The sequence below is a fragment of the Megalobrama amblycephala genome, linkage group LG14 (genome assembly GCF_018812025.1).
Source record: "Megalobrama amblycephala isolate DHTTF-2021 linkage group LG14, ASM1881202v1, whole genome shotgun sequence".
Classification (NCBI taxonomy): domain Eukaryota; kingdom Metazoa; phylum Chordata; class Actinopteri; order Cypriniformes; family Xenocyprididae; genus Megalobrama; species Megalobrama amblycephala.
Window position 1 is genome coordinate 17776878 of NC_063057.1, and position 26623 is coordinate 17803500.

General features: G+C 35.6%; 3 protein-coding genes across 7 annotated transcripts in view; all 3 read left to right on the top strand.

The window, feature by feature from the left end:
• Positions 1-3389, top strand: part of ints13 (integrator complex subunit 13) — a 37359-nt gene extending 33970 nt beyond the window's left edge. The window contains exons 16-18 of one of the 2 annotated variants that reach the window (XM_048156085.1): positions 2469-2538; positions 2727-2878; positions 3342-3389. In XM_048156085.1, coding sequence (XP_048012042.1) covers positions 2469-2538; positions 2727-2862 — 206 coding nt within the window. In that variant the 3' untranslated portion in view covers positions 2863-2878; positions 3342-3389. The remainder of the gene's footprint in view (positions 1-2468; positions 2539-2726; positions 2879-3341) is intronic. The other variant, XM_048156087.1, reaches the window with a different exon arrangement.
• A 736-nt stretch (positions 3390-4125) lies between these two features.
• LOC125245506 (sialic acid-binding Ig-like lectin 13) lies at positions 4126-5863 on the top strand. Its single transcript, XM_048156098.1, has 3 exons — positions 4126-4197; positions 4725-4794; positions 5165-5863. The coding sequence occupies exons 2-3, from the start codon at positions 4749-4751 to the stop codon at positions 5533-5535; spliced, it is 417 nt and encodes a 138-aa protein (XP_048012055.1). The 5' UTR covers positions 4126-4197; positions 4725-4748; the 3' UTR covers positions 5536-5863.
• Positions 5403-22271, top strand: zmp:0000000650 (B-cell receptor CD22). Of its 4 annotated transcripts, none has more exons than XM_048156088.1 (9): positions 5403-5527; positions 14819-14888; positions 15514-15879; positions 15988-16305; positions 16391-16657; positions 19222-19524; positions 19705-19789; positions 21462-21516; positions 21686-22271. In XM_048156088.1, exons 2-9 carry the CDS (start codon positions 14843-14845, stop codon positions 21986-21988), a joined length of 1743 nt encoding a protein of 580 aa, XP_048012045.1. In that variant the 5' UTR covers positions 5403-5527; positions 14819-14842; the 3' UTR covers positions 21989-22271. The 4 variants fall into 4 exon arrangements, with proteins under 4 accessions (XP_048012045.1, XP_048012048.1, XP_048012049.1 ...); XM_048156091.1 differs by having other exon boundaries at positions 15514-15801; XM_048156090.1 differs by lacking the exon at positions 5403-5527 and adding an exon at positions 11141-12478.
• Positions 22272-26623: the final 4352 nt, after the last annotated feature.

Here is a 26623-nt window from a genome sequence, read left to right on the forward strand (position 1 = left end):
AATGATGACCACAATTTTTCACCTCTGTTAATTCTTGTGTTTCTCTTTCCTTCAGTGATTCTGCTTGTTATCATCAGGTGTCTTAAATGTTCGCAATAAAAAATAAAGAATTCTTAATTCATCTTTGATGTCTGTTTGTTATTCAGATATTTTAGTTTAAATTTTACTTAAATTTTACTCATTTTAAATGGTTGACATTTAAGGAATTAATTTGATTAATTCTAACTCAATTCTATTTGTTGAATTTATTTAATAATATTGCTTGCAATCTGTTGCCAAAATTTTACGGAGTAGATATAACGTATTTACTTTTTAATATTCTGTGCATACAGAAAACAATGATGATAAATAATACAAATAAATAATAATAAAGCATAATACAAATGTAATTGATTATATTATCAATTTAATTTATTCTCAATTTATGCTTCTTATATTTATAGTGTTTGTGTTTCACAATCATAATGCCTGTTTGTTCATTGATGAGGTTTAATAAAGAAAACATCACCTCAGGCAGAGAGAGGACTCTACTGAGCATGTGCAGGGTGTCATTGCTTTAGGTTGCTTGAGATTGCAGACATTTATTGCATTTCATTTGCCACATTATGATTACCCTGGTCTATAAATCAACAGAATGGTGCTATGTGACATGTTAAATAACACCAACAGAGCAAAAGCTAATTTTCTACTGTGCTCTTAACTCATTTTAATAATATCTCATAATAGATATGTTTATCATGCCAAATGCATTACCGTTCTGCATCGAGCTGTAATATAGCTCATCCTAATTACTTTGTATACATTATACCATTCTTAATTGGTTTTGGTGAGGAAGAATATGTAATATTTAAAAAATACAGCATATTTCAGTGTAGAATCTGCTTTATTTTACCTTAAAAGGGATACAAATATTTTGACAACTCTGCTTAGAGAGCATTGTAAACCTGTCCACGTGGAGAGATTGTCATAAAGCTCAAAATAGTGGATTAGTCTGAGCCCTAAATGCCTGGATGAGGTCTGTTTATCTGCTGTGTTGCATGAGAAATCTGCCCAGCCCGTGATGAGATTATCCACCCAGAAATCTGTGATCTATTACTCTGTGTTGTGTGGGATAACACGGCCTGCAAATCTGTTTCTCATACAGACCTGCTGCTGACCTGTCTCCTCCCTTGGCCTTTACACAAGTGCTCTGCGAAGTTATTGAACAACATAACTTAAAAATGAGGTGCAGCAAATATCCATGGACTGAAAATATTATCCAGATGTGAGAGTGCAACTGCTTCTAGGTTCTTATTGCAAGTTTTAAAATGAAGTTGATTTATTTTTGTAAGATATCAATGTGTTTCTCAATGCTCTATAATATTTAAAATCTTTAAATACTTAAAAATCTGCCACCGTAATAATCTCTGTAAAATTATTAAAACGCACTAACTTTTAACCATAAACGGTTGTGATTGGTTCCACAGGTGTTGTGATGAGAAAAGTACCATGACACACGAGACCAAACCGCGAATAATCACAGGCACACTTAGGCATTGATGAGGAAAGACTCCTAATGAAGACACCAACCCAAACTGATATAAAATGATCATATATTTCTTACAGTGACGAGAGAAAGACTAAAATAACTCCTTTGGTAGACTCTGAAGTGCAGTTTGCCGTCCGCTCCACTAGGGGCGTAAGCGGACTTCACTTTCAGCATGACATCTTTAGCTCTTTGGAAACGTGAGGCTTGTAAACAGTCTCCTCCACAACACGTTTTAATTGTTTTAACAGTTTTTTTTAATGCCTGTACAGCTCTTGCTGCTCTGTGACTTCAGTGTCTACAGACTTTTAATTTAAGCAATCTCTATCCACACAAAGCGCGTTTCTCTTGTGAAAGAACTAGCATGAATTAAGTGAATATTGCTTTAATTGAACTGACGCCACTCCAGTAGCTTGATTTATTTATACTTACATAAGATACAAAGTAGAAAAATCCATTAATCACTCAGTAGTGTCATATATTCATGTTTGTTAGCGTCATTTGGTGTTGTTGTGGGAAGCTCTGGTGTTCTCTTGCTGCTTCATGGTTTTCCTACTTCTAGCTGTATGGCAGAAGATGATTGTAGCACAGAGACATTTTAATGGCATTTTCAGATGCATAACTGCATATCAGAGGACATATATGGAGCAGTAAAATAAATATGCTGCAATTCAAATTGGACTCTGGTACATTTACAGACAGCGACTGACACTATTTTTTTAAATGGCTGTCTTTAAAGATATATAATGTCTTTTATTAGCCATAATTGATCAATTTAAAATTTCACCTTCTTTCACTCAGCAGACTTTTTGAAGTGTAAACTGTTTTGTGTAAATGTGCACATGGAGATTTATAGTTCTATTGTACAACTGAAAGTTATATACCATATGAATTACTTGTCTGTGTGTGTTTATGTCTTGTTTTGTTTGTCTTTTCTCTTCAGAACAGACTGTAGAGTTCTGGGACATGTGGACAGACGTTCACTGTAATGATGGACATCTGCTCATGCACAGGTAATGCTCATATCATATAATGTGTTTTGTTGGGTAGTAAATGTGTAGGTTACCATCATTTTCTTTTTGAAGGGTTACCACTTTAAAAAGAAAGTGATGGGAGCCTAAGTAGGTGGGGAAGGGACGGGGAATAAAAACATTTGTACAGTTAATTTTTTAATTTTTTCCCCCTTCAATCTGGCTAAAAGACATAACCACTGCTGGACATCGTGCTGGAAGCTCAAGGGGAGACCTCACTTCTTTGGGCACACCCTTCATACTCACACCACAATTCATATTACAGACATCTGGCTGGGATTGAACCAGCAACCTCTGAAACTGTGAGGCAGCGCTCATACCTGTGAGCCATAAATCTCTTGTCTGTCTTTGTGAGGGAACCTGTAAGTGTGGCGTAGTGATTTTATCCCAACACACAGAGGTGGGATTTGAACCCAAGCCTCTAGCGCAGGCTTGTTCACAACTAACGTGTGTTTAGCCACTAGTGCCACCGTGGCTTTCACGACAAATGCTGCTGTTTGGGGCGCTTTGTTGGATATAATGCAATACGTGAGTTTTAAAGTAAGCAATAGTGGGATTTGAACTCAGGACTCCATGATGCAAACGCAACACATTATCTAATGAGCCACTGAAATTTTAGGTGTTATATTATGTTTTTATAGGCCTTTTGTTGGATATGATAAAACAAAAACATAGCTGAAAGTGATAATGGATTTAAACACAGGACTAGAAACAACTATAATTCAGGTTGTAATTTCAACCACTGATCTTGACATGACAAAGTGATTTTTTATCGTTTTACATAGAAACAATAGAAATGGTGGGATTTGAACCAAGACCAAACAATATGAGAGGTAAGAGCCAATCCTCTGAACCACAGAAATGATTATGTGATTTTAGTTATACTTTTGGCACCTTGTTTTAAACCTTCATCTTTAAAGGGTTAATTCACCCAAAAATGAAAATTCTGTCATTTATTACTCACCCTCATGCCGTTCCACACCCGTAAGACCTTCGTTGATCTTCGGAACACAAATTAAGATATTTTTGTTGAAATCCGATAGCTCAGTGAGGCCTGCATAGCCAGCAATGACATTTCCTCTCTCAAGATCCATTAATGTACTAAAAACATATTTAAATCAGTTCATGTGAGTACAGTGGTTCAATATTAATATTATAAAGTGACGAGAATATTTTTGTTGCGCCAAAAAAAAAAAAAATAACGATTTATATAGTGATGGCCGATTTCAAAACACTGCTTCAGGAAGCTCTGGAGCATAAAAAAGAAAAGAAAAAGAAAAAATGAGGTGCCGTTTTCTCGTTTCTGCTTATTTAATTTCAAATTGAAAAACAAACTATCAACGCACAAGGACCAATGTAGTGCTGTCATCTTGTGTTGACACTGTGAAACTGCATGATTTGGATGCATGGCAAGCCAAATGAAATGTATTTTATTGCGGGCCATTTGAAATTCTTCCCCAGTCCGTAATTGGCCTGCGGGCTGAACTTTGGACACCCCTGGTGTAATAAGACAAATATCAGTGACCTACTTGTGTTTTCTTCACACAGCCACAGCTCCTTCAGTCTACAGTCAGTTACAGCAAAGCACTTGTATTCTTTCTTAATCAATATTCAGAGGATTTCTTCAAACTGCCTTATCTGGTAAGTATTTTAATATCCCAGTAGCTTACAGTAGGACCTAATCTTTAGTTTTAATATTTTTAGGAGTGTTTATTTTGTTTTAAAATATTTTATTCTCCTATCCTTTAGTTTATAACCAGCAATAATAATCTCTCTATAATTTATATTAATGATTTATGGATCATAGTGAAGCTTCAGGTCAGTTCCCTAAATGGACTTTAGAGACAATATTTTACATTGAAGTCAAAAATGTTTCATACATGTAATACAGATCTGAGTCACTTTAAGAACAACTGCTTCTTGAGAAAACATAAAAAAAAGCTCAGTTTTAGCTCAGTGTATGTGTGACCAGGTTAGATTCCAGGTTAAACTGCTTTTAAAACTCACTGTATAAAACAGATGGTTTGCTCCAGAAGATTAAGAATTTATGCATTAGAATTTTTGTTTATCATAATATAATTCCAGAATGGCATTTTTTAATGTATATTTTTATAATTTCTATGATGTATCATTTTTGTGATGTATCTACATGTTTGGTCTCTACTTAGGTTTAAGCTTCTTTTAATGGCAAGATGAGTGTAGCTGAGAAAGTCTGTGTTTTTGTCTTTCTCTTACAAGGTATGTGTATCTTTTCTTCACCTTCACCAATGACTTTAATGAGACATTTTTAAGATGAAATGAACAGCTAAAACATTTATCATGAATGTTTTATATCATCAGTGTTAGTCTGTTGTGTATATAGATCTAAATGGTTTAATTGCAATAATTTGTAATAGGATTCACTACTGAAGTAAAGTTATTATTAAATAATATTATTTAGTAATTTATTATTTGATTAGTATGAATAATCTTACTTTTTGTTAAAACCAAATACTTGTACAATTACTTGATTTATTTACAAGGAAAACACAATACTTATTACATAATACTTAAAATCTACTTGTAGATTTTTCTGTATGCTTTACATGTTTGTGTTGTGTGTTATTAGGTGTTTGCTGTAGACAGAACAGCATCAGTCTGCCAGAGAAGATTGAAGCTCTCAGTGGATCATGTGTGATCATAAAGTGCACATTTGAGATTGAGGAAAACATGGACAAATACCTCACTGAGAGTGATGCTACAGGATTGTGGCTCAAAGATGGAACTAATATGAATAACAATCAAGTGTTTAACTCCAGAGATCCCAATAATCGCTTTAAAGGGGAAATAACTGGAAAACTACATGAGAAGAACTGCACCACTGTCTTTTATGATGTTGGTTCAAATCATAATGGTAAATATTACTTCAGGATTGAGAGTGGTGCTCTGAAATACACCTTCTACATGAACACCTCCACTATAAATGTCATTGGTGAGTGATTTGAGCCTTTTATTGATAAATTAATCTGTTAAATGATTTTTTTTCTTACATTTTTTGTCATGTCAATGAATGCGGCATTTAAAGTGACTATTTTTTGTGAATATATGGCATAATTTCCCCTCAAGTTCACACAGGTGTCTTATCAGAGTATCCACAAAATGGTGAATATGTTCCACTAACATCAACATCACAATTAATGTCACTTTGTTTATTATTTTGTTATCTTTATCTACTCCATGCACATATATAACTGTCCAAAGATCCTTTTGGGGGGACAGTGTGTATGTGCAGTATAGAGTATTTCCAAATATATTCTTCTATAACTTATCCTCACATAATCTTTTTGTTTGTTTGTTTAATGTATACTCCAGTCTTTTCAAATGAGTTTCAAATATTCTGTCTGTTTTTGTTTTAGTTAGCATTTGTGTGTTTTGAGTGCTGTAACATTCTGCAGCAATTAAGCATTTTTAAAAGAGATGATGGAAAATCAAGTTTATTCTTGCTTTTGTTGACATTCAGGGATAATACATGTTGAATAGTTTTTATGAAAGTAGTGTCATCAACATCATATAAACTTTCTTATATTCAGGATTTATATCAGGAAGGGCATTCATATTGGCCTATGCAAGATAAAAACAAAAAGGAAAAAAACTACCTAATTGTTTATTTTATTTATTTATTTATTTATTTATTTATTTATTTGACCTTTATTTAACCAGGAAGTCTAATTGAGATTTAAAATCTCTTTTACAAGAGAGATCTGGCCAACGTAACAGTCAAACAGTAAGACAATTTTAAAATACAACAGGTACACATTACAACAATATTTAAACACATCCTAAATAATATTTTATATAGTTTTTACTATTAAGGTTAACTAATTGTGAAAAGTTTTGATTATAGCATTACATTTAAAGGTGCCCTAGAATTAAAAATCGAATTTATCTTGGCATAGTTGAATAACCAGAGTTCAGTACATGGAAATGACATACAGTGAGTCTCAAACATCATTGTTTCCTCCTTCTTATATAAATCTCATTTGTTTAAAAGACCTCTGAAGAACAGGCAAATCTCAACATAACACCAACTGTTACGTAACAGTTGGGTGTACGCCCCCAATATTTGCATATGCCAGCCCATGATCGAGGCATTACACAAGGGCAGGCAGTATTAACGTCTATCTGTGCACAGCTGAATCATCAGACTAGGTAAGCAAGCTAGGACAACAGCGAAAAATGGCAGATGGAGCAATAATAACTGACATGATCCATGATAACATGATATTTTTTTTTGATATTTGTAAACTGTCTTTCTGAATGTTTCGTTAGCATGTTGCTAATGTACTGTTAAATGTGGTTAAAGTTACCATCGTTTCTTACTGTATTCACGGAGACAAGAGCCGTCACTATTTTCATTATTAAACACTTGAAGTCTGTATAATTCATAAACACAACTTCATTCTTTATAAATCTCTCCAACAGTGTAGCATTAGCCGTTAGCCACGGATCACAGCCTCAAATTCATTCAGAATCAAATGTAAACATCCAAATAAATACAATACTCACATAATCCAACGCATGCATGCAGTATGCATGACGAACACTTTGTAAAGATCCATTTTAAGGGTTATATTAGCTGTGTAAACTTTGTTTATGCACTGCTTAAGGCAAGCGCGAGATATGTGGGCGGAGAGCGCACGATTTAAAGGGGCCGCAACCTGAATCGGCGCATTTCTATAGGCAATTAAAAAAAAAATATGGGGTATTTTGAGCTGCAACTTCACAGACACATTCAGGGGACACCTTAGACTTATATTACATCTTGTAAAAAACATTCGATGGCACCTTTAAATCTATGGCATTATGTTTAGATTGTGGCATAAAAAATTGCAGTGATGAACATTGTAGCCTTTCACAGACATGTTTCAACTCTATTTCTGCACACTAATGAATGCTTTCATCATAACTAACAGTGCAAACTTGAGATTCGTTGAATAAAATGGGAGTTTTGGCACAAGTCCAGAACTGATAAACTCGCGGTGTTTGATTGACAGCTCTAGTGATTGTAAAGGGAGCGTTCTTTGATTGTTTTCTATATATAATTTAATCGCATGTTTAAATAACTGATTATTTTCATCCTACTAAGAGAAACAACATGAAGTTGACCGTTTAGTCACTGGATTGGTTTACTTGAGACATAGACAAAGAACATCTGACTGTACATGTTTGTTGCATTACTGTCGAGTCTATATCATAAAAGTCTGAGCCAAAGCCTGTGCCGAAAATCGATTTACCAAAGATTCCACACTGAAATGTACTGAATACAAATAAATAATGCTCAACTGAGACATTCACATTGTTGAAAATAAATAACCACATTCCTAGCATTAGGATCCTTTGAAAGGTAATGTCATTTTTAGTCCTGTTTTGCTCTTCGCTCCTCCTCATCTCACTAACACGCCGGTGGGTGAGGCTAACATTGCAGTGATGAAGCAGCCGTTGATTTCTTCTACGAAGGTTTCACCTACACTGTAATGAATTGCTGTAAAAATTACAGCAATATTTTACAGCCGATGGCTGTATTTTAATAATACAGCATATTGCTGTAAATTGCAATGAATTCCGGGGGCGTGGCGGTTTGAATCAAATTTACAGAATATTGCTGTAAATTTCAAATATACAGAGGCATTGTGGGATCTCCAACGGTCAAGATTCGAGTAGCAGCAAGAGGAGTGATTTACAACTGTGGTAAGTGACTTATTATTTCATTTCCCCCTCAGTCTTTGGTAAACATGTATGTATTTACATTCGCGATTCATATTGGTAACCCCGGATTGACGCATCCTCCGTCCGCGGGGCGCGAAGCAGACTTGCGCGGGGTTTTCCTCAGCGCGGTCGCGGTAGGATCTCACACATTCCCCGGCGCTTTAGCATAGCGGCTGTGGGCCGAAAATTAATAATTAGAAACAGTTGGAATTCACGAGAACTTCGTGTTCATCAGCGCACTTGGTCGTGATTATTTTATGGCGTAACGTTAAATCACATTTGTACAGGCAGACAGTCATCTGTTAACACGGGCCGAAACGAAAAAGCCTCGCGACGCGATCAGGCCGCTCACGGAGGATGTGTCACGCAAAATGGTGCTGCTTCATGCTGTTAACGTAACCAATGTGATGTATTTGTGGACATTTGCTAACTTAAGGTAATACAAACACTTTAACATCTCTGTTTGATTTCAGTTTGCCTTGTATAGTTAATGTATTAACGTACCATTACGAAAACAAATCTTTTTTAACTTGAAATGAAATGTGCTATTACAGATATGAATAAACTGATCATCCTGTACTTGTCTTTTAGATGTACATTTTATATCTATTGAGGCCTTTAACACAACTACAAACTATTTGTTTCTCAACTAGATTAGACATTTATTTTTTAGGGTGAATGTTTTAGATGTCTCTCTATTTGACCCTGGCAAACAAATTAGTTAAATAAGGTGTTGATTAGTGGGACATCTAAAACTTTCTGGGAGGTAAGTATTCAGGACTGGAGTTGTAGGCTAATACTGCTCTACCACATGGTATAATTTCATAAACATGATTACATGCCTCAAAAGCTAAAACCAATCTGAATTCCTGATCCTTTATGCACTTTGTAGGTATTTATCTGGAGAGAGGAACAAAGACGAAAGGAAAAGTGCCATCTAAAACAACAGGCAGACTGTTCAGAAGAAACGGGTTGCGTTCAACCTACATGTGGACACTCTTCTGTGCAAAGTGATGGATTTTCAGTGGAATTTCTGAAATGTAAGAAATACACACACACACCAAGATCTATTTTTCCTTTTATTATATACTTTTATTATTCTATATCTGTATCTGACTGTATCTATCATCCCTCTATCAGTCTCTTAGGGTGCGTTCACACTTGTCATGTTTGGTTCGATTAAAACGAACCCTGGTGCGGTTGCTCGGTTAGTGCGGTTCATTTGAACATATGTGAACGCTGCCATCCGAACCCTGGTGCGCACCAAACAAGCGGACCGAGACCGCTGAAAAGATGGGTCTCGGTCCGCTTCCAAACGAACTCTGGTGCGGTTCGAATGATATATGAACGCAACACGGACCAAAGACATGTAACCGAACCAAAAACAGGAAGATGAGACCCTAAAAAGGACAGAATCCTCACGCATGTCGTTTTTTCTCGTCATAGACGCGAGTTTTCTCATCACAGGCATCAGACGCGCATCTCCACACAGCAGATCGTTTGTGTGTGTGACGGATGGATTCCTGCCGGTGTTTTGACTACTTTACACATTTTATAAGCTCTTCACGAGTTCCCAACTGGCCAAAATACCATCACATGCAGGCTACGCCCCGCTACGCACACACAACGAGTGCGTTTACCTCGGCAAACAGCATTGTTTTGGATGTTCGGTAAGTTCCGTCTCAAAATAGGCAATACGTCATAAAATCCGACCAATCACGTTGTGAATGTATCCCTGTGCCTTTAGGTTCGGTATCTTTTGGTTCGGTGATAAAATTGCCAATCTGAACGCTAACCGGACCAGGACTAAATGTTTTTTTTTCTTCTTTGGTCCGGACCAAATGAACCAAACAAACCGAACTACAAGTGTGAACGCACCCTTAAAGTATTATGTTTTGTAATATATCTAATGTATTGTCCTCTTTGTTCCTTTCAATATTTCTAGCCTATCTTTGAATCCTGGGATGGAACATCATCTGGAGCAGAATTGTTCTTTTTTGATCGCAAGTTTGTTGGACTTGTTGTTTGGCCATGTTGGTATGTTCATGAAGTGATAAAAGTGATGTGGGTTTTAAGAAATGTTTTTATATGACCCTGTTGGTCAAGTTATAGTTATAATTGTATTTCTTTGTGTGAAGGGCCATGATGGCCAATAAGTAATTTAAAAACATTTTCATGACAAAATTTTGTCCCTTTAAAAAATAAAATGATTTTCTAAATAAAAAATAAATTCAAAATAATACACCTTTTATGGCATTTTTTTATGTACATTTGAAAGATATATTTATTACATTTTGACCTGTTTTTCAAGATTAAGAAGCATCAAATATCTTTTTTTTTTTTTTTTTGGGAGGGGGGTGAATTAAGTTATGCATTATACAACACTTTATGCAGTTAAAATTTGTTTAAAGTTTATGCAGTTAATAGATTAAATTTAAAATTCAGCTCCCAGTCATTAAGTAAGCAATAGGGAAAATATATTGTATACTGCATTTTACATATTCTACTTGACTAAACTACTTGAATGTGTGTATTTGCTATTTAAAGAAGTATGTTAAATGCAGTATACAATATATTTTTTTGTAAAAATGCAGTATACAAAATATATAAATTACTGTAAATTTTACAGTAAAATACTGGCAGCAGGGTTGCCAGCCAGTTACTGTAATTTTTACAGTAGTGTTTCTGTAATTTAATTTACAGAATTTTACTGTATTCTCGATTACAGTAAAATTCTGTAAATTAAATTACAGAAACACTACTGTAAAAATTACAGTAACTGGCTGGCAACCCTGCTGCCAGTATTTTACTGTAAAATTTACAGTAATTTTTTAACAGTGTATCTATGACAGGCATGTTCCAGGATCAGTTGTTCAATGGGCCTGGTCTCAATAAAAGCTTTTATTGGACTAACAAGGAAGTTTTCAGTTCTGAAACGTACGGGATATTTTTATAGTATGATGACCGCTTATATATCAAAAGCTCATGGAGAAGTTTTTTTTTTTCTCAGTTCATGACCCCTTTAAAGGTGCACCTGTCTTATTCAGTTCCTCATTTACCCCTTTATATCTAGCCCTGTGGCTCTCTTTAGTTTGTTCATTATTGACTTGGTGTTTTGATGTGGTTCTCCTTGAATAATTATCTTCATCTTCTAGTTTTGCTGCACTTAGATCCTCTACTCAACTCTTCCCTGTGCTGCACTTAGACCATGATGCCGTGAGTGTAACTTTCAGTAAATCGACTAGAATTAGGTCAGTTGTCTCTATGCTTAATGTTCCAGTCATGTTCAAGTTATCATCATCTCATTCCATTACTTCCATGTAGCCCACTGTAAAACTCCTTATCTTATCTCATACATGATACAAGAAAACAGAACCTTTCTGTTGACACCTGTTTTGCATTATGGTTATACTATTACACCACTGACTTTGTTCTCAAATTTAAGTGGATGATAATGCATATTTGAACTTTGACCAGGTTCTGCATAAAAGAATACACTTTTAAGGAAGTCAAAACAAAAGGCTGGGCAAGGCACTTTCTAAAAGTTACATATGTACAGTATGTATATATGTTTCAGCAGTGATTTCACACATTTCGGTGAACAAAGGATGTCAAAGTGTGCTAAATGGGCTCTTTCTAGGTTGAAGGAGACAAGGGGCTCAGCACCCACACCATTTGTTTTCAAATAAGTAAAAAATACGTTAAGAATGATAGCTGATATTTCACACATTTTATTTTATTTTAAATTTTTAATTTCTAGTACTAGTATACACTGTAAACTGTGCACAGTTTTTAATCATAAGAGTTGGATCATTTAACTGAACAGTCAAATGGCAACCTCTTCAACTCTTGATGGTTTATTGAAACCTGCAGACTGACCGTCCTTGTTGTGATTAAAACAAAAAAGAAACTTTTTAAAATATTTTAGAAAAGTTCAGTTTATATCAATATCATCACACTTTGGCGTTAGGCTACACAAAGTTTGGCATCATGGAAAGTCTAACAAATCAAGAAGAATTTGCTTGAAGGTATTGACTGTTCAGTATGTTTGCATAGAGGTGTAATACATTATCTTCACATGGCACAGCTGCTTCCAGTTTAAAGTAGTTTCACAACAGTGAACTTGTACTCTTAACCAATATTCAGAGCATTTCTCAATTCGTATCAGCCTTCTCGGGTAAGTAGTTCAATATCAGTAGATCTTTTCTATTTTCTGTTATATTGTGTTGATTCTCATGTTTCAGATGATTTTACTCCAGGGGTCATCAACTATATTTGTCCAAGGGCCAGAATTTTTCACTGCAGACACTGTAAGGGCCAGATACTCGTAATATAAAATAAAATTCGAATTGTATCCTAATACTGTATGTTATTATTTGATATACTAATTCTAATTCCAAATTTATGTTATTTTTTACATATTACCTGTACTGCAGCAAGCCACCAGGGGGCGATAGCGATATTTAAGGCTTCATATTTGTGAGGCTTTCAAGCTGTCCATCACTGTCACGCAATTGTGCGCAAATCCCAGACAAGGAAAATTTTGACATTTGTGAAAAAATGAGCACGTGAAACAATAAAAGATGTTCAATGAGAGAACGCGTTTATCGTCATTCTTGACTGAAGGCAGGCTATGGCACAAGCTACTTTTCAGAAGGCTTTTTGTTTCGTTAGATTAAAAATAAAAAACGGTTCTCATTCCCCCTTGAATAAGGCCGGCGACACACTGGCTGCGTGAGCGACTCAGCTGCGTGGCGTGTCCGTTTTTATTTCGGCTCCCATATTTAACAGGTTGGAGTTTGCACACTGAGACACGCGTCTCAGGCGCGCTCGAGCCACGCAGAAAACGCGTGCATGCTAGAAATAGAACCGACGCGTGTTCCAGCAACGGGAGTGTTCTCTGGCTAGAGCGCAGAACAGCGGAGTTTGTGCATGTCTGAGCTTGTGTTTTGTTGCTTTGACATTGTGGAAAATAGAATAATAGACAAAATGTATTAGCATTTTTACCCGTTATTATCAATCTAAATTAATCTCGTTTTTAATTTAACTTAATTTCGTTTTTCTTTGTTTAAATTTCTGTGTCAATTTGTTAGTCAGACAATTATTAGACTACCTTAAAAGTATTGCTTAATTTAACAGACCTGTGTGTGTGCGTTTTATATCACTAGTGCAGTGACCGTTCTCGGAGCATAAGCCCTGCCCGCGTGAGGTGCGCCGCTTCCCGCTCGCGCTGTTCTGACTGTAGTTTACTAAAAGTTTATTAATTCTGAATGTGTCGCGTCTCGCGTGTCCATCTATATTGCACCAAATGCGACACTGCACTCCCCTGTGAAGTCGATTGGATGAACGGTTCTCGAAATAATAAAAATGCAAACGGATATACAGACACAGATTCCTGCCTTTATTAGAGAGAAAAATATGTTCAGCCCCTCTCTCCGAAGCTTCGAATAGTCGATGTTCATCAAAAAATGGTATTCGGACCAGCCCTAAACTTTTTCCTCTTACAAGGCTATTCCTGAATTCAGTATTATTCTGGGGGCCGGATGGAAATCTCTGGCGGGCCGGATTTGGCCCGCGGGCCGCCAGTTGACGTTGCATGCTGTATAATTTATAATAACAGGCGACTCAGTATTTACAGACATTACTAGATCTAAAAAAAAATGTATATTCAAAAGTGTTTTGTTAATTAAGGATTAAGGACATTGTTTGGCCAAAGAAGTTATCTAGTATAATTTTAAAAACAGTGGAAACATCTTAAATGTTAAGCATTCATATTTTTACTTTTTGTCCGTGGTTGGTTGTCACATCTTTTACCCCAGTTAGCGTATCAAAGTGAATATTTTTTGAAAGTCAGTTACAGTATAAAGGCACATACATCAAAGACTTGGCCACAAAAAGTCTTTACTCTGTATATAGGCCTTTTTTTGGTTTTACTTTTCTTTACAATGACTTTATGTAACAACCTCTATAATAAAGTCAGATGTGAGGAGAGGTGAGGTTGTTACCTGTGTTGATGTGTTAATGTTGTAAAGTCATTGTAAAGAAAAGTCAAATCTATCTTTCTAAATATAAATAAAGAAATAAATATTCACATTTAAAAGGGTTTTGAATTAAATGCTTGAAACCAACATATAAAACTACTGCTATAGGAAGCACTCATTTGTGTAATAGTTCATCTGACTGTCTGAGATATATAGTTGTGATGACTTTCCCATGCTACAGCTAGCTGCGGTTTCACCGATGAAGCAATGATGTGGTCAGAACAAGTTTTTGTTTGAGAAAAATAAAACAGTTTTTGTGTTCTCAGTATGCAATCAATCGCATAGAGGCCATCAAATAAGGTTTAACGCTTTTACTTCAGTATTTTTTTTAAAATAAAGATGATTTGCTTTAGATGAATCATGATTATAAGAAAAAAAGTATTTGTTTGCTTAAAATCATGCAGAACAACAATTTTGAATATATGTTGTTTATGTTTAATGTTTGTGATGTATCTGTATGTTTGGTCTCTACTTAGGTTTAAGCTTCTTTTAATGGCAAGATGAGTGTAGCTGAGAAAGTCTGTGTTTTTGTCTTTCTCTTACAAGGTATGTATATCTTTTCTTTAACTTCACCAATGACTTTAATAAGACTTTTGTAAGATGTTGGAACTAAAACGTTTATTATGTGTGCTTTATAGCATCAATGCATTTTAGTTGGTTGTGTATAGGTCTAAATGTTTTAATTTGAATAACAGTAGGCCTACTTCACTACTAGTATACTTGTTTGATTATTTGTACTTTACTTGAGTTCTGTTAAGACCGAATACTTGTACGATTACTCAATTTGCAAAGAAAACATACTTATTGCTCCATTACATTTTCATGTAGACTTAAAAGTATAAAGTATATTAAGTCAGTAAATAAAATACTGACAATATGAAATGAGAAAGTTGAACATCAAATATGTTAGATTTTATTTTTATTCATGTATTCTGACTTTTTGCCATGTTACAATTCTGATGTTGATTCAGTTAGTACTAAAGCATCTGTCTGCATCGATCAACACAGGCTGTTTATTGATTTTCCCCTCTGCTTTTATTGCTTCATTATTGCATTTTTCAATTTAACTGAAAAGTAACTGAAAGGCCTAGTCAATATAGGGTATATATGACTTGAATTGTGCTTGTACATTTCTTTGTATGCTTTACATGTTTGTGTTGTGTGTTATTAGGTGTTTGCTGTAAAGATTTCAGCATCAGTCTGCCAGAGAGGATTGAAGCTCTCAGTGGATCATGTGTGATCATAAAGTGCACATTTGAGATTGGGAAAGACGAGGACAAATACCTCACTGAGAGTGATGCTACAGGATTGTGGCTCAAAGATGGAGATAATGCGAATAACCATCAAGTGTTTAACTCGAGAGATCCCAAACCTGATCACTTTAAAGGGGAAATAACTGGAAAACTACATGAGAAGAACTGCACCACTATATTTTATGATGTTAGTTCAAATCATAATGGTAAATATTACTTCAGGATTGAGAGTGGTACTCTGAAATTCACCTACACAATTAACACTTCCACTATAAATGTCATTGGTAAGTGATTTGAAAACTTAATTTATAAATGAAAGTGTTAAATGAATATTTTAAAAGTATTTTTCATGCCATCATTTTCTTTTAATCTTGTATTTGTGTGTATTTCAGAGTCTCCCCCCAAACGAACAGTGAAGCTGTATGTGGAGCAGAAGGAGGTTCAGGATCAGGAGGAGGTGTTGGAGGGGAGCTCTGTGAGTCTGCGCTGCTCTGCTGAGACTCTCTGCTCCTCTCCTCCACCAACTCTCACATGGAGCTCCACTCCCAGAATCCCCCTCAGTGAGAGCAGCAGACAACAGGAGCTCATCTCTGATCTGAACTTCACTGCTGCTCACCGTCACCACAGAGTCACTTTCACCTGCACTATAACCTACCAGATACTGGACAAGAACAAAACAGCACAGGACAGCATCACATTACATGTTCAGTGTAAGTGATGCTTTATATCTGTTTTGACTTGGTAATCATATTATTGTTAATTATATTGTGAGGCCATGTATTTGTTTTCCCTCAGATTCCCCTAAAAACACATCAGTTTCTGTGCTTCCCTCTGGCTCGGTGTTGGAGGGCAGTTCAGTGACTCTGACCTGCAGCAGTGATGCAAATCCAGCAGTGCTGAACTACACCTGGTCTAGAGATAGTGAAGGACAGTTGAAACAGCTGCAGACTGGAGACACGCTTACCTTCAATAAGATCAACCAGACACAGGGAGGATGGTACAATTGTACAGCTCAGAACAAACACGGCACCCAAGAGTCATCAGTGATGCTGGACATTCAGTGTGAGTAATAAAAGGAAACCTTTCAAACAAAAAACGAAAATTCTTCCATCATTAACAATGTTTCAGTGGAGCACAAAAGAAGTTATTTAGCAAAATGTCTAGGCTGCCTGCTTTTTTCATATAGCAGTGAACTGGGGCTGTCAAGTAAAAAAAAAAATTACATTAAAGTAGTCCATAGAACTTAAGGACTGTCAGTGCACTCTGGCATTTAAGTCACGTTTTGATGTGTTTGTTTCTTTGGGTTTGTTACTAAGTGTTTACGTTTGTAATTTATTTGCACATATCCAGAAGTGAAGTATACACTCGATGATGTTGGACAGGAATTCTCACGTCTGGACATGTTGGTCTACTTTCCTGCAGAGTTTAGCTCCAACTTTAATCAAACTCACCTGCCTGTAACTTTCTAATCCTAATGACCTTTATTATCTTGCTCAGGTGTGTTTGATTAAAGCTGCTGTCCGTAAGATTTGCCTCTTAGTCTCTGTTTGAAACCTGCAATTGCAATTATATGCGGAATTATTAACTTTACCTGCATTGTGCATCGGCACGACTCCTCAGCGAGGTTGAATCTAATGTTTGGTGTCAAGTCACCACATCGGTGTGGCTACTGTACTTCGGAATCACAGATTGTAGTCTCGAAGTATGACCAAAGTAGGAATTTTCACCAGAATGTGTCATCTGAACAAGTATGTAACATGTCTGCCACTTTTGTTCTGACCAACTGAGGGGAAAAAGCATTAGGCCTACAATAAATCGCACTGCCAATGATGATTAAATCTAAGGATCGCTTAGCTCATATCGTATCAAACCGTGCAAATTATTATTATTTTGTTCTCAAATTGTTAATGTTAACAACATCAGCATTGCGTGACTGTGTATTTAGTGTGTAGTAGCATTACTTGTAACTTGTAATTTCTGTAGCCACTCAGCAGTCCGAAGTCTTTTGCTTTTTGACCATGGCTGAATCTCCAGTTGTCACTGACAATTGTCATTTGGATCTTTCTGGATTACAATCCACCATCAAAATGATACGTTTAATTATTCCAGCTGCTGTGAGAATAGGCTGTAAAATGATCCGCTACCAGCAGCATCCTATATGCATAGTCTACTAGCAGAGAGTATTTATTAATCTTTGTTAAAGGTCCCGTTTTTCGTGGTTTTTTTGAAGCTTTGATTGTGTTTATAGTGTGCAATATAACATGTTCATGTTTCGCATGTAAAAAAACACAGTATTTTTCACATAATTTACTTATCTGTATACCGCTGTTTCCACTGTCATAAAAACGGGCTGATGACTTCCTTGTTCTATGAAGTCCCTCCTTCAGAAATACGTAACGAGTTCTGATTGTACCAGCGGTTCCTGTGTTGTGATTCGACAGCAGCTTAGCTGAGAGATTTACTGACCCGGAAAGGTCACGCCTCTTACCATAACGTGGAGATGCATGCGCTCAGTGTTATTGTAAATATGTCTTTAATTTTACCCTATCAATTTGAGCCGGAATCAGACTCGGTGATTGGACTGCGGGATGAAAATAACAGCGTTTCGACGACATGGCGACAAACACACTCTACAAATATTCAACCCCACTTCATATCTTGTGTATTCCTGTGGGCGGAGGTTAGTCAAAAAACTGTTTTAGTGACGTCATTAAAGAAGGAAGTAGAGGGATGTAGTCCAAACTGGCCGTTCGATGTAGGCGACTTCTGTTAAATAAAATATCTCGCTTGGCATTGAACTTTGAGCTTTAAAATTTTACAGATTTTATTTATACTCTAACAACAACATTACACACTAACTAAAGTTTGAAACATGGGATCACGAAGAACGGGACCTTTAAAGTTAGTTTTAACATTTACTAATACATTTATTAAAATCTGTGAACTAACATGAACAAACAATGAACAGCTGTATTTTCATTAACTAATGCTAACGAAGATTAGTAAATACAGTAACAAATGTATTGCTCATGGTTAGTTCATGTTAATACATTAAGTAATGTTTAACTAATGAAAGTGTTACCAAAACATTATTACAAGCTTGCTGTTGTGAATCGGCCTAAGGTAAGGAGATAGTTTTGATCACTGGCTGGTTATGTACTTGCTCAAAAATTGATTTTGGATAATTTTTAACCAAAAAAAGTTAAGGATTGCAGCTTTAAGGTTGGATCTGAACTCTACAGGATGGTGGACCTTGAGGGCCAGAGTTGGAGCTTGACAGCCCCAGTTCCTATTCAGTTTCATATGGAAAAGAGCAGAGTGGACATTCTGCTACTTTTTCTGTTACATGCGGAAAAAGTTAGCATGACTTTTAATTGCTGCTAATTTGCTTTACTGACATTCATTAGCACTTCTTTAGTGCTCCAGTGTCAAGTTAAATCTACTATAGAGCCAGGAAGTAACACAGAAAGCAGCTAGTGTGTGAATGTGAACTGTAAGCAAAATTAGTCATTAATATGTAAGCCTTCTTCAGTAATTGTAAGCAATGTGAACTACAATAGAAAAGTTACTCAGAAAAGGTTCAACTTGTCGTTTCTTGATTTTTTTTTTTTTTTTCTCTCTATTAGATGCCCCTAAAATCTCTCCCTCCTCCAGTTGTAATGGAACTGATGTAACTGAGTGTTTCTGTGAGGTTGATGGGAATCCCTCTCCTAAACTGGAGTGGCGTCTGTCTGGACGTCCTGTCACTAACTCTTCAGACACGTTCATCAGTGAAGAGCGATTGAGCAGCACAGTCTTGAGGAGCTCCATCACTCTACATCAGTCACTCACACACACATCTCTGCAGTGTGTCAGCAGAAACACTCATGGCACTGCCGAACAGTTGTTTTATCTGGTTTTCACTCAGAAAATCATTCAGAAAACTTCATGTAAATTTCAACTTTAATCTATTTCAGTCAGTGATATGGCAATGAATCATCTATAGCCTGCTGTTTTTTTTTTATATAATGAATACAGTTATTCAGATATATTGAGTTGAATATTTGCTTGATATCAGTACAGTTGCTCTTTTTGTAATAAAGAACTGTCCATGAACTGTCACTTTATAGGGTTTGACGTTTACTCCCTCCTGGTTGGAGTCGTTGGTGGGGCTACTTTCATAACCATCTTATGGATCACAACACTGCTGTACAAGTAAGTAAACTTTGTGATGCCTGATGTAAACACTATTATAGTATGATCTTTCCCCTTGGAAAGAAAAAACACAAATGAGATCTCTTTAATATCTCAATCGTTTCTCCTAGACAGCATTAAATGAATTATAGATAAAAAATAGAGACTATTGCTTAAGTCTCCTGCTTCTCTAGTCTCCATTTCCCAGAAAAAGACCCACTTGCGTGTGTCCACTCTAAAGTTTCAGAGGAGATCTCAACAATGTCTCAAACTGTCTTTAGATTTGATAAATTTTCAATCAAAAGTCAAAGATTTCAACATAAACTTAAACTTTTTTCATTTTCAAATTATCTGGGTTATGTTATCCATATTCATCTTATAGCTGTATACACTAACTGTATGCCAGCAAATATCTCTTGAATTTCTAACTTTATTTCACCTACAAAATTTTAGGAGAAACATCGGAGACAAATTTGATACTTAATGGAGTTCTATGTAACATTAGATTTCACTTAAAGGTGCAGTGTGTAAATTTTAGAGGCATCTAGAGGTGAGGCAGTGGCCGTCTGGACGACACAAGTCAAGAATGTTGTTGTAAAAACATGCTGGCGCATAATGGCGACTTAACTTGTAAGGAGACCTGTGTTGTATGTAGATAGAAATGGCTCATTTTAAGGTAATAAAAACATAACGGTTCATTATGTAAGGTCTTTATACACCACTGAAAACATAGTTATGTATATTATATTGAATTTCTGTTAATAGATCCTCCCCAATTTTACACATTGCACCTTTAAAGGATTAGTTCACTTTCAGATTAAAATTTCTTGATAATTTACTCACCCCCATGTCATCCAAGATGTTCATGTCTTTCTTTCTTCAGTCGAAAAGAAATGAAGGTTTTTGATGAAAACATTCCAGAATTATTCTCCTTATAGTGGTCTTCAATGGAGCCCAAAGGTTAAAGGTCAAAATTACAGTTTACAGCGATCCCAGACAAGAAATAAGGGTCTTATCTAGAGAAACCATTGCTCATTTTCTAAAAAAAAAAAAAAAAAAAAACTAGCTCTCTTCTTCTTCTCTATTTGAATTCCAGCAGTGTAGACACTGATAAGTGTATTACTGCCCTCCACAGGTCAAAGTTTGAACTAAATTGCCATATACAATATGCTAGTGCAAGTATAAAACAATTGGTTCAAACTTTAACCTGTGGAGGGCAGTAATACACTTATCAGTGTCTACACTGCTGGAATTCAAATAGAGAAGAAGAAGAGAGCTAGTTCAAGATGAGCATTTATGGTTGAAATGTATATAATTTTTAATTTATATACAATTATATACAATTGTTTCTCTAGATAAGACTCTTATTCCTCGTCTGGTATCGTTTCATGCCCTTTGAGGCTGCACTGAAACTGTAATTTTGACCTTCAACTGTTTGGGCTCCATTGAAGTCCACTATAAGGAGAATAATCCTGGAATGTTTTCATCAAAAACCTTAATTTCTTTTTGACTGAAGAAAGAACGACATGAACATCTTGGATGACATGGGGGTCAGTAAATTATCAGGAAATTTTAATTTGAAAGTGAACTAATCCTTTAAGTCTCCTGAGCTGTGAAAGAGCAACCTCTGAGCAATTTCTGATGAATGAGATGTAAACAGTTATATGTATGTAATTATGGATTATTTCTGTAGACGGATCTGCAGGACTCAAAGAGGAGATAAAACTGGACTCATTGGGACTGATGTGGTATGTTACAGTATATCAAACACACACATTCTATTCATTCTTAAACATGTCAAACTCATATATGCCAGACCACTTTTACATACAGTTACTCTTTCCACCCACTGACAAATTTCAAGTGTATTGTTCATAAAAGCTCTCTACTGAAGATTATCCATTCTTCATCCGCTAGGCTGATTCGGTGGACAATGGGGAAGAGCCTTTTTATGTCAATAAAGGTATGATGTCACCAGATGAAGCCCCCACACTAAATCATCCAGAAACTCTACAGTATTCCACCATTAACTTTATGAACACCAAACCAGAGTCAAAAGACATTAGAGGCATCTCTTCGCTTACTACTGACTACGCTGTGGTCGGATATTTCGGTCGAAACGTAGCAGATAGCGAGGCAAAGATCAGAGAAGTGACCTCAATGACACATGAAGATGCCATTTACCAGGTTCCTCACAAAGTAGCAATTAAAGCAAAATAAGTTATGAGTTCAGATGTGGGTGTAAAGCAAGGTGAATCTAAGAAAGCATACAATTTATAAACTATTCTTAATTCTTTCAAATAGAGATTTTAAAGCACATTTAAGCCACACTTAAATATATATTTTGTCATTGCATTAGATAACTAACGATGATCACATTTTCTTATCCATCACTGAATTTTATCTGGTGTCAAGGAGATTTTAAGTGGGTGTATAAAGTAATTAATTCTCAGAGTAACCAGTGGTGTAGTTCATTACATTTACTATGGACATGTTCCACTTACATTGGACAACCACAAAGTGTCACAGTATATTTGTATTCATTTTATGTGCATTGATATTTAATTTAAAACTTTACAAACTTATGTTTTCTTTTAATTATTTTGTTATATAATTCTGTCATTTTACACTTTACATAAATATTCATAAATAACACCCTTTGTGGGGCACTGTATATGTGCAATGTGCAGATTATTTCCAAATATTTTGTTGTTTTACTGTACACTTGCATCCTTTTAAATGGGTCTTGAATGTCCTGTCTACTTTTTGTTTTGGTTAGCATTTGTATATTTTATTGAATGTTGCAACATTCTGCAATAATAAAGTATTTTTAATATACAGTAGATAATGGAAACCAAAGTTTATTCTTTTGCAAGATCTAAGTTTAATAGTGTTTCATTAACATCATACAAACATTCTTGCAGATTTCAGTTTTCAGATTGTATATTCATATATGCAAAATAAAGTGTTTTTATATATATATATATATATATATATATATATATATATATATATATATATATATATATATATATATATATATATATATATACAGGCTAACCAAAATTTATTCAGACACCTTGAACATTTCATTCATTAATTCAGTTTATTCACTATAGTTTAAAAAATGGTTATAAAATATGACAAGATCTCAGAGTTAAACTGTGTCAGACAAAAAAATAATCTTAATTATGTCAGATAACACTTAAGCAAAACATGGTCAGGTCAAAGTGTCTGAATAATTTTTCCATTTCCACATTTTTATCAGTTTTATTGGTAGTCCACAGCATGTCACAGTTTACATTATTTTGCTTTCCTCACCTACATAAATGAACTATAGTGTCCTGCACCCACTAGTAAAAATATATAAAAAATGTCTGCTATATTTCTCTAACACACACAGGATTAAAAATGTACATTTTATTTTTAATGACCAGTACAGTATAGAAACCTATATACCAACCTACACCTATAACATTCCCAATATATGATTATGTGATTTAGCATGTTCAGTTGCATCTGTTCCTAATGTCCCAGTCATGTTGCTCATTATTTTTTTTTATAAATGTATATGTTTTCAGACTCAAGCAGTCACTGGGTCTATTCATATATATGACTCAAGCTCTTTGAATGTGCTAATGCAAAAAACTCTGCTCTAAACTCATAGATCATAGTTCAGTTACATGTAAAACTCCTTATCTCATGTGACGCAAGAAAGCGCCACCTTTCTGTTGACACCTGTTTTGCATTATGGTTATATTAAAACAGTATTGGCTTTGTTCTCAAAGATAAATTCATCATTCTTCATTGATCTTTGCAAATTTACATGGGTGATAATGTATATTTGAACTTTACCAAGTTCTGCATAAAAATGTGAATAATGTAGCCTGAACCCACAAAGGAAGTCACAAATTATGTAGGCCTATTCTTTATACATACTGTATGTTTCAAAAGCATACATACAACCTTTTAGTAACCAAAAAAGTTATCCTACATTATAAGTTAGTAAACAGATGCCGAGAAGCAGATAATCTTTGCTTGAGGATGTAACAACAGCAAAGCATACTGCAAGGCATAATTCTTATGTAATTCTTATCATGGATCTTGAGTCTTTAAAGGAAATAAACTTGTATAGTTTAGTTTAAAGTTTATTGCCATTTGCACAGGTACATTTCAGTATAGGTACAAACCCGATTCCAAAAAAGTTGGGACACTGTACAAATTGTGAATAAAAAACGAATGCAATAATTTACAAATCTCATAAACTTATATTTTATTCACAATAGAATATAGATAACATATCAAATGTTGAAAGTGAGACGTTTTGAAATGTCATGCCAAATATTGGCTCATTTTGGATTTCATGAGAGCTACACATTCCAAAAAAGTTGGGACAGGTAGCAATAAGAGGCCGGAAAAGTTAAATGTACATATAAGGAACAGCTGGAGGACCAATTTACAACTTATTAGGTCAATTGGCAACATGATCGGGTATAAAAAGAGCCTCTCAGAGTGGCAGTGTCTCTCAGAAGTCAAGATGGGCAGAGGATCACCAATTCCCCCAATGCTGTGGCGAAAAATAGTGGAGCAATATCAGAAAGGAGTTTCTCCGAGAAAAACTGCAAAGAGTTTGAGGTTATCATCATCTACAGTGCATAATATCATCCAAAGATTCAGAGAATCTGGACCAATCTCTGTGCGTAAGGGTCAAGGCCGGAAAACCATACTGGATGCCCGTGATCTTCGGGCCCTTAGACGGCACTGCATCACATACAGGAATGCTACTGTAATGGAAATCACAACATGGGCTCAGGAATACTTCCAGAAAACATTGTCGGTGAACACAATCCACCGTGCCATTCGCTGTTGCTGGCTAAAACTCTATAGGTCAAAAAAGAAGCCATATCTAAACATGATCCAGAAGCGCAGGCATTTTCTCTGGGCCAAGGCTCATTTAAAATGGACTGTGGCAAAGTGGAAAACTGTTCTGTGGTCAGACGAATCAAAAAAGTTCTTTTTGAAAAACTGGGACGCCATGTCATCCGGACTAAAGAGGACAAGGACAACCCAAGTTGTTTTAGTGCTCAGTTCAGAAGCCTGCATCTCTGATGGTATGAGGTTGCGTGAGTGCGTGTGGCATGGGCAGCTTACACATGTGGAAAGGCACCATCAATGCTGAAAGGTATGTCCAAGTTCTAGAACAACATATGCTCCCATCCAGACATCGTCTCTTTCAGGGAAGACCTTGCATTTTCCAACATGACAATGCCAGACCACATACTGCATCAATTACAACATCATGGCTGCGTAGAAGAAGGATGCGGGTACTGAAATGGCCAGCCTGCAGTCCAGATCTTTCACCCATAGAAAACATTTGCCGCATCATAAAGAGGAAGATGCGAAAAAGAAGACCTAAGACAGTTGAGCAACTAGAAGCCTGTATTAGACAAGAATGGGACAACATTCCTAACTTGAGCAACTTGTCTCCTCAGTCCCCAGACGTTTGCAGACTGTTATAAAAAGAAGAGGAGATGCCACACAGTGGTAAACGTGGCCTTGTCCCAACTTTATTGAGATGTTGATGCTATGAAATTTAAAATCAACTTATTTTTCCCTTAAAATGATACATTTTCTCAGTTTAAACATTTGATATGTCATCTATGTTGTATTCTGAATAAAATAATGAAATTTGAAACTTCCACATCATTGCATTCTGTTTTTATTCACAATTTGTACAGTGTCCCAACTTTTTTGGAATCGGGTTTGTACATTGGAATTCTTGTGCGTATCTCAAGAGTCAGCTTTTGTAAATGGGTAAAGATAAAATTAAAATTATTTAAAGAAGTAAGAGCAGCAAACATATTCAAGGTGCAAAAAACAAAAGAGACCATGTACAAATAAACTTACTAATAAAAATAGATACACAAGTAGACTTGTTTTTATTTTATTATAAAAGGTAATAAAATAAATAGTATTGCACATTGTACTATACATAACTATACATAAATAATATTGCACGTTGTTTGACAGAATTCTAATGATAATAATGCGCCTGGATTAATACACTGTTGTACATGATTGTACAACTTTTTATATATTTATAATATTGTACTTGATCAGTCACGGAACAAATCATTATATTAAGTTACATATTTGGGGAAGAGAGTGGTCAGTGAGGTTGTTAATTGTCCAAAGTGCAAATGGGTTGTGGGATGAGAAATATTAATTGTCCATAGGAATTGGGAGTGAGAAAGGGTTAGTTCACCCAAAAATTAAAATTCTGTCATTAATTACTCACCCTCATGTCGTTCCACACCCGTAAGACCTCCAGAAAGGTACTAAAGACATTGTTAAAACAGTCGACGTGACTGCAGTGTTCAACCTTAATTTTATAAAGCTATGAGAATACTTTTTGTGCGCAAAAAAAAAAAAAAGACTTTATTCAACAATATCTTCTCTTCCCTGTCATTATCCTTACGCAGTTGCTGCAGTAAGCACGGTGAAGGCTTCCATGTTTACATCTAAATGCAGGCTCAGTATTGGCCGAAGCTGATCACGTGAGCAGCACGATGCATGATGCTGAAGCAGGAGTCGGCCAATAATGAGTCGGCCTTCTGACGTAGAATCTGGAAGCGCTGAATGTAAACAGCATAGGAGAATGACACAGAAGAGAAGATATTGTTGAACAACTGCAGTCACGTCGCCTTTTTTATCAATGTCTTTAGTACCTTTCTGGACCTTGAAGGTGTCGGTTAAATTACTGTCTATGGACAAATGATATACCTCTTGGATTTCATCAAAAATATTTTAATTTGTGTTCTGAAGATGAATGAAGGTCTTACGGGTGTGGAACGA

What these genes read in the sequence shown, in the direction of transcription:
- LOC125245506 (XM_048156098.1), top strand. Translation starts at nt 4,749, where the DNA reads ATGAGTGTAGCTGAGAAAGTCTGTGTTTTTGTCTTTCTCTTACAAG. An exon ending in TTTTGTCTTTCTCTTACAAG is followed by an intron (nt 4,795 to 5,164) that starts GTATGTGTATCT and finishes GTGTGTTATTAG; the next exon opens with GTGTTTGCTGTAGACAGAAC.
- zmp:0000000650 (XM_048156088.1), top strand. Translation starts at nt 14,843, where the DNA reads ATGAGTGTAGCTGAGAAAGTCTGTGTTTTTGTCTTTCTCTTACAAG. An exon ending in TTCCACTATAAATGTCATTG is followed by an intron (nt 15,880 to 15,987) that starts GTAAGTGATTTG and finishes TGTGTATTTCAG; the next exon opens with AGTCTCCCCCCAAACGAACA. An exon ending in CATCACATTACATGTTCAGT is followed by an intron (nt 16,306 to 16,390) that starts GTAAGTGATGCT and finishes GTTTTCCCTCAG; the next exon opens with ATTCCCCTAAAAACACATCA.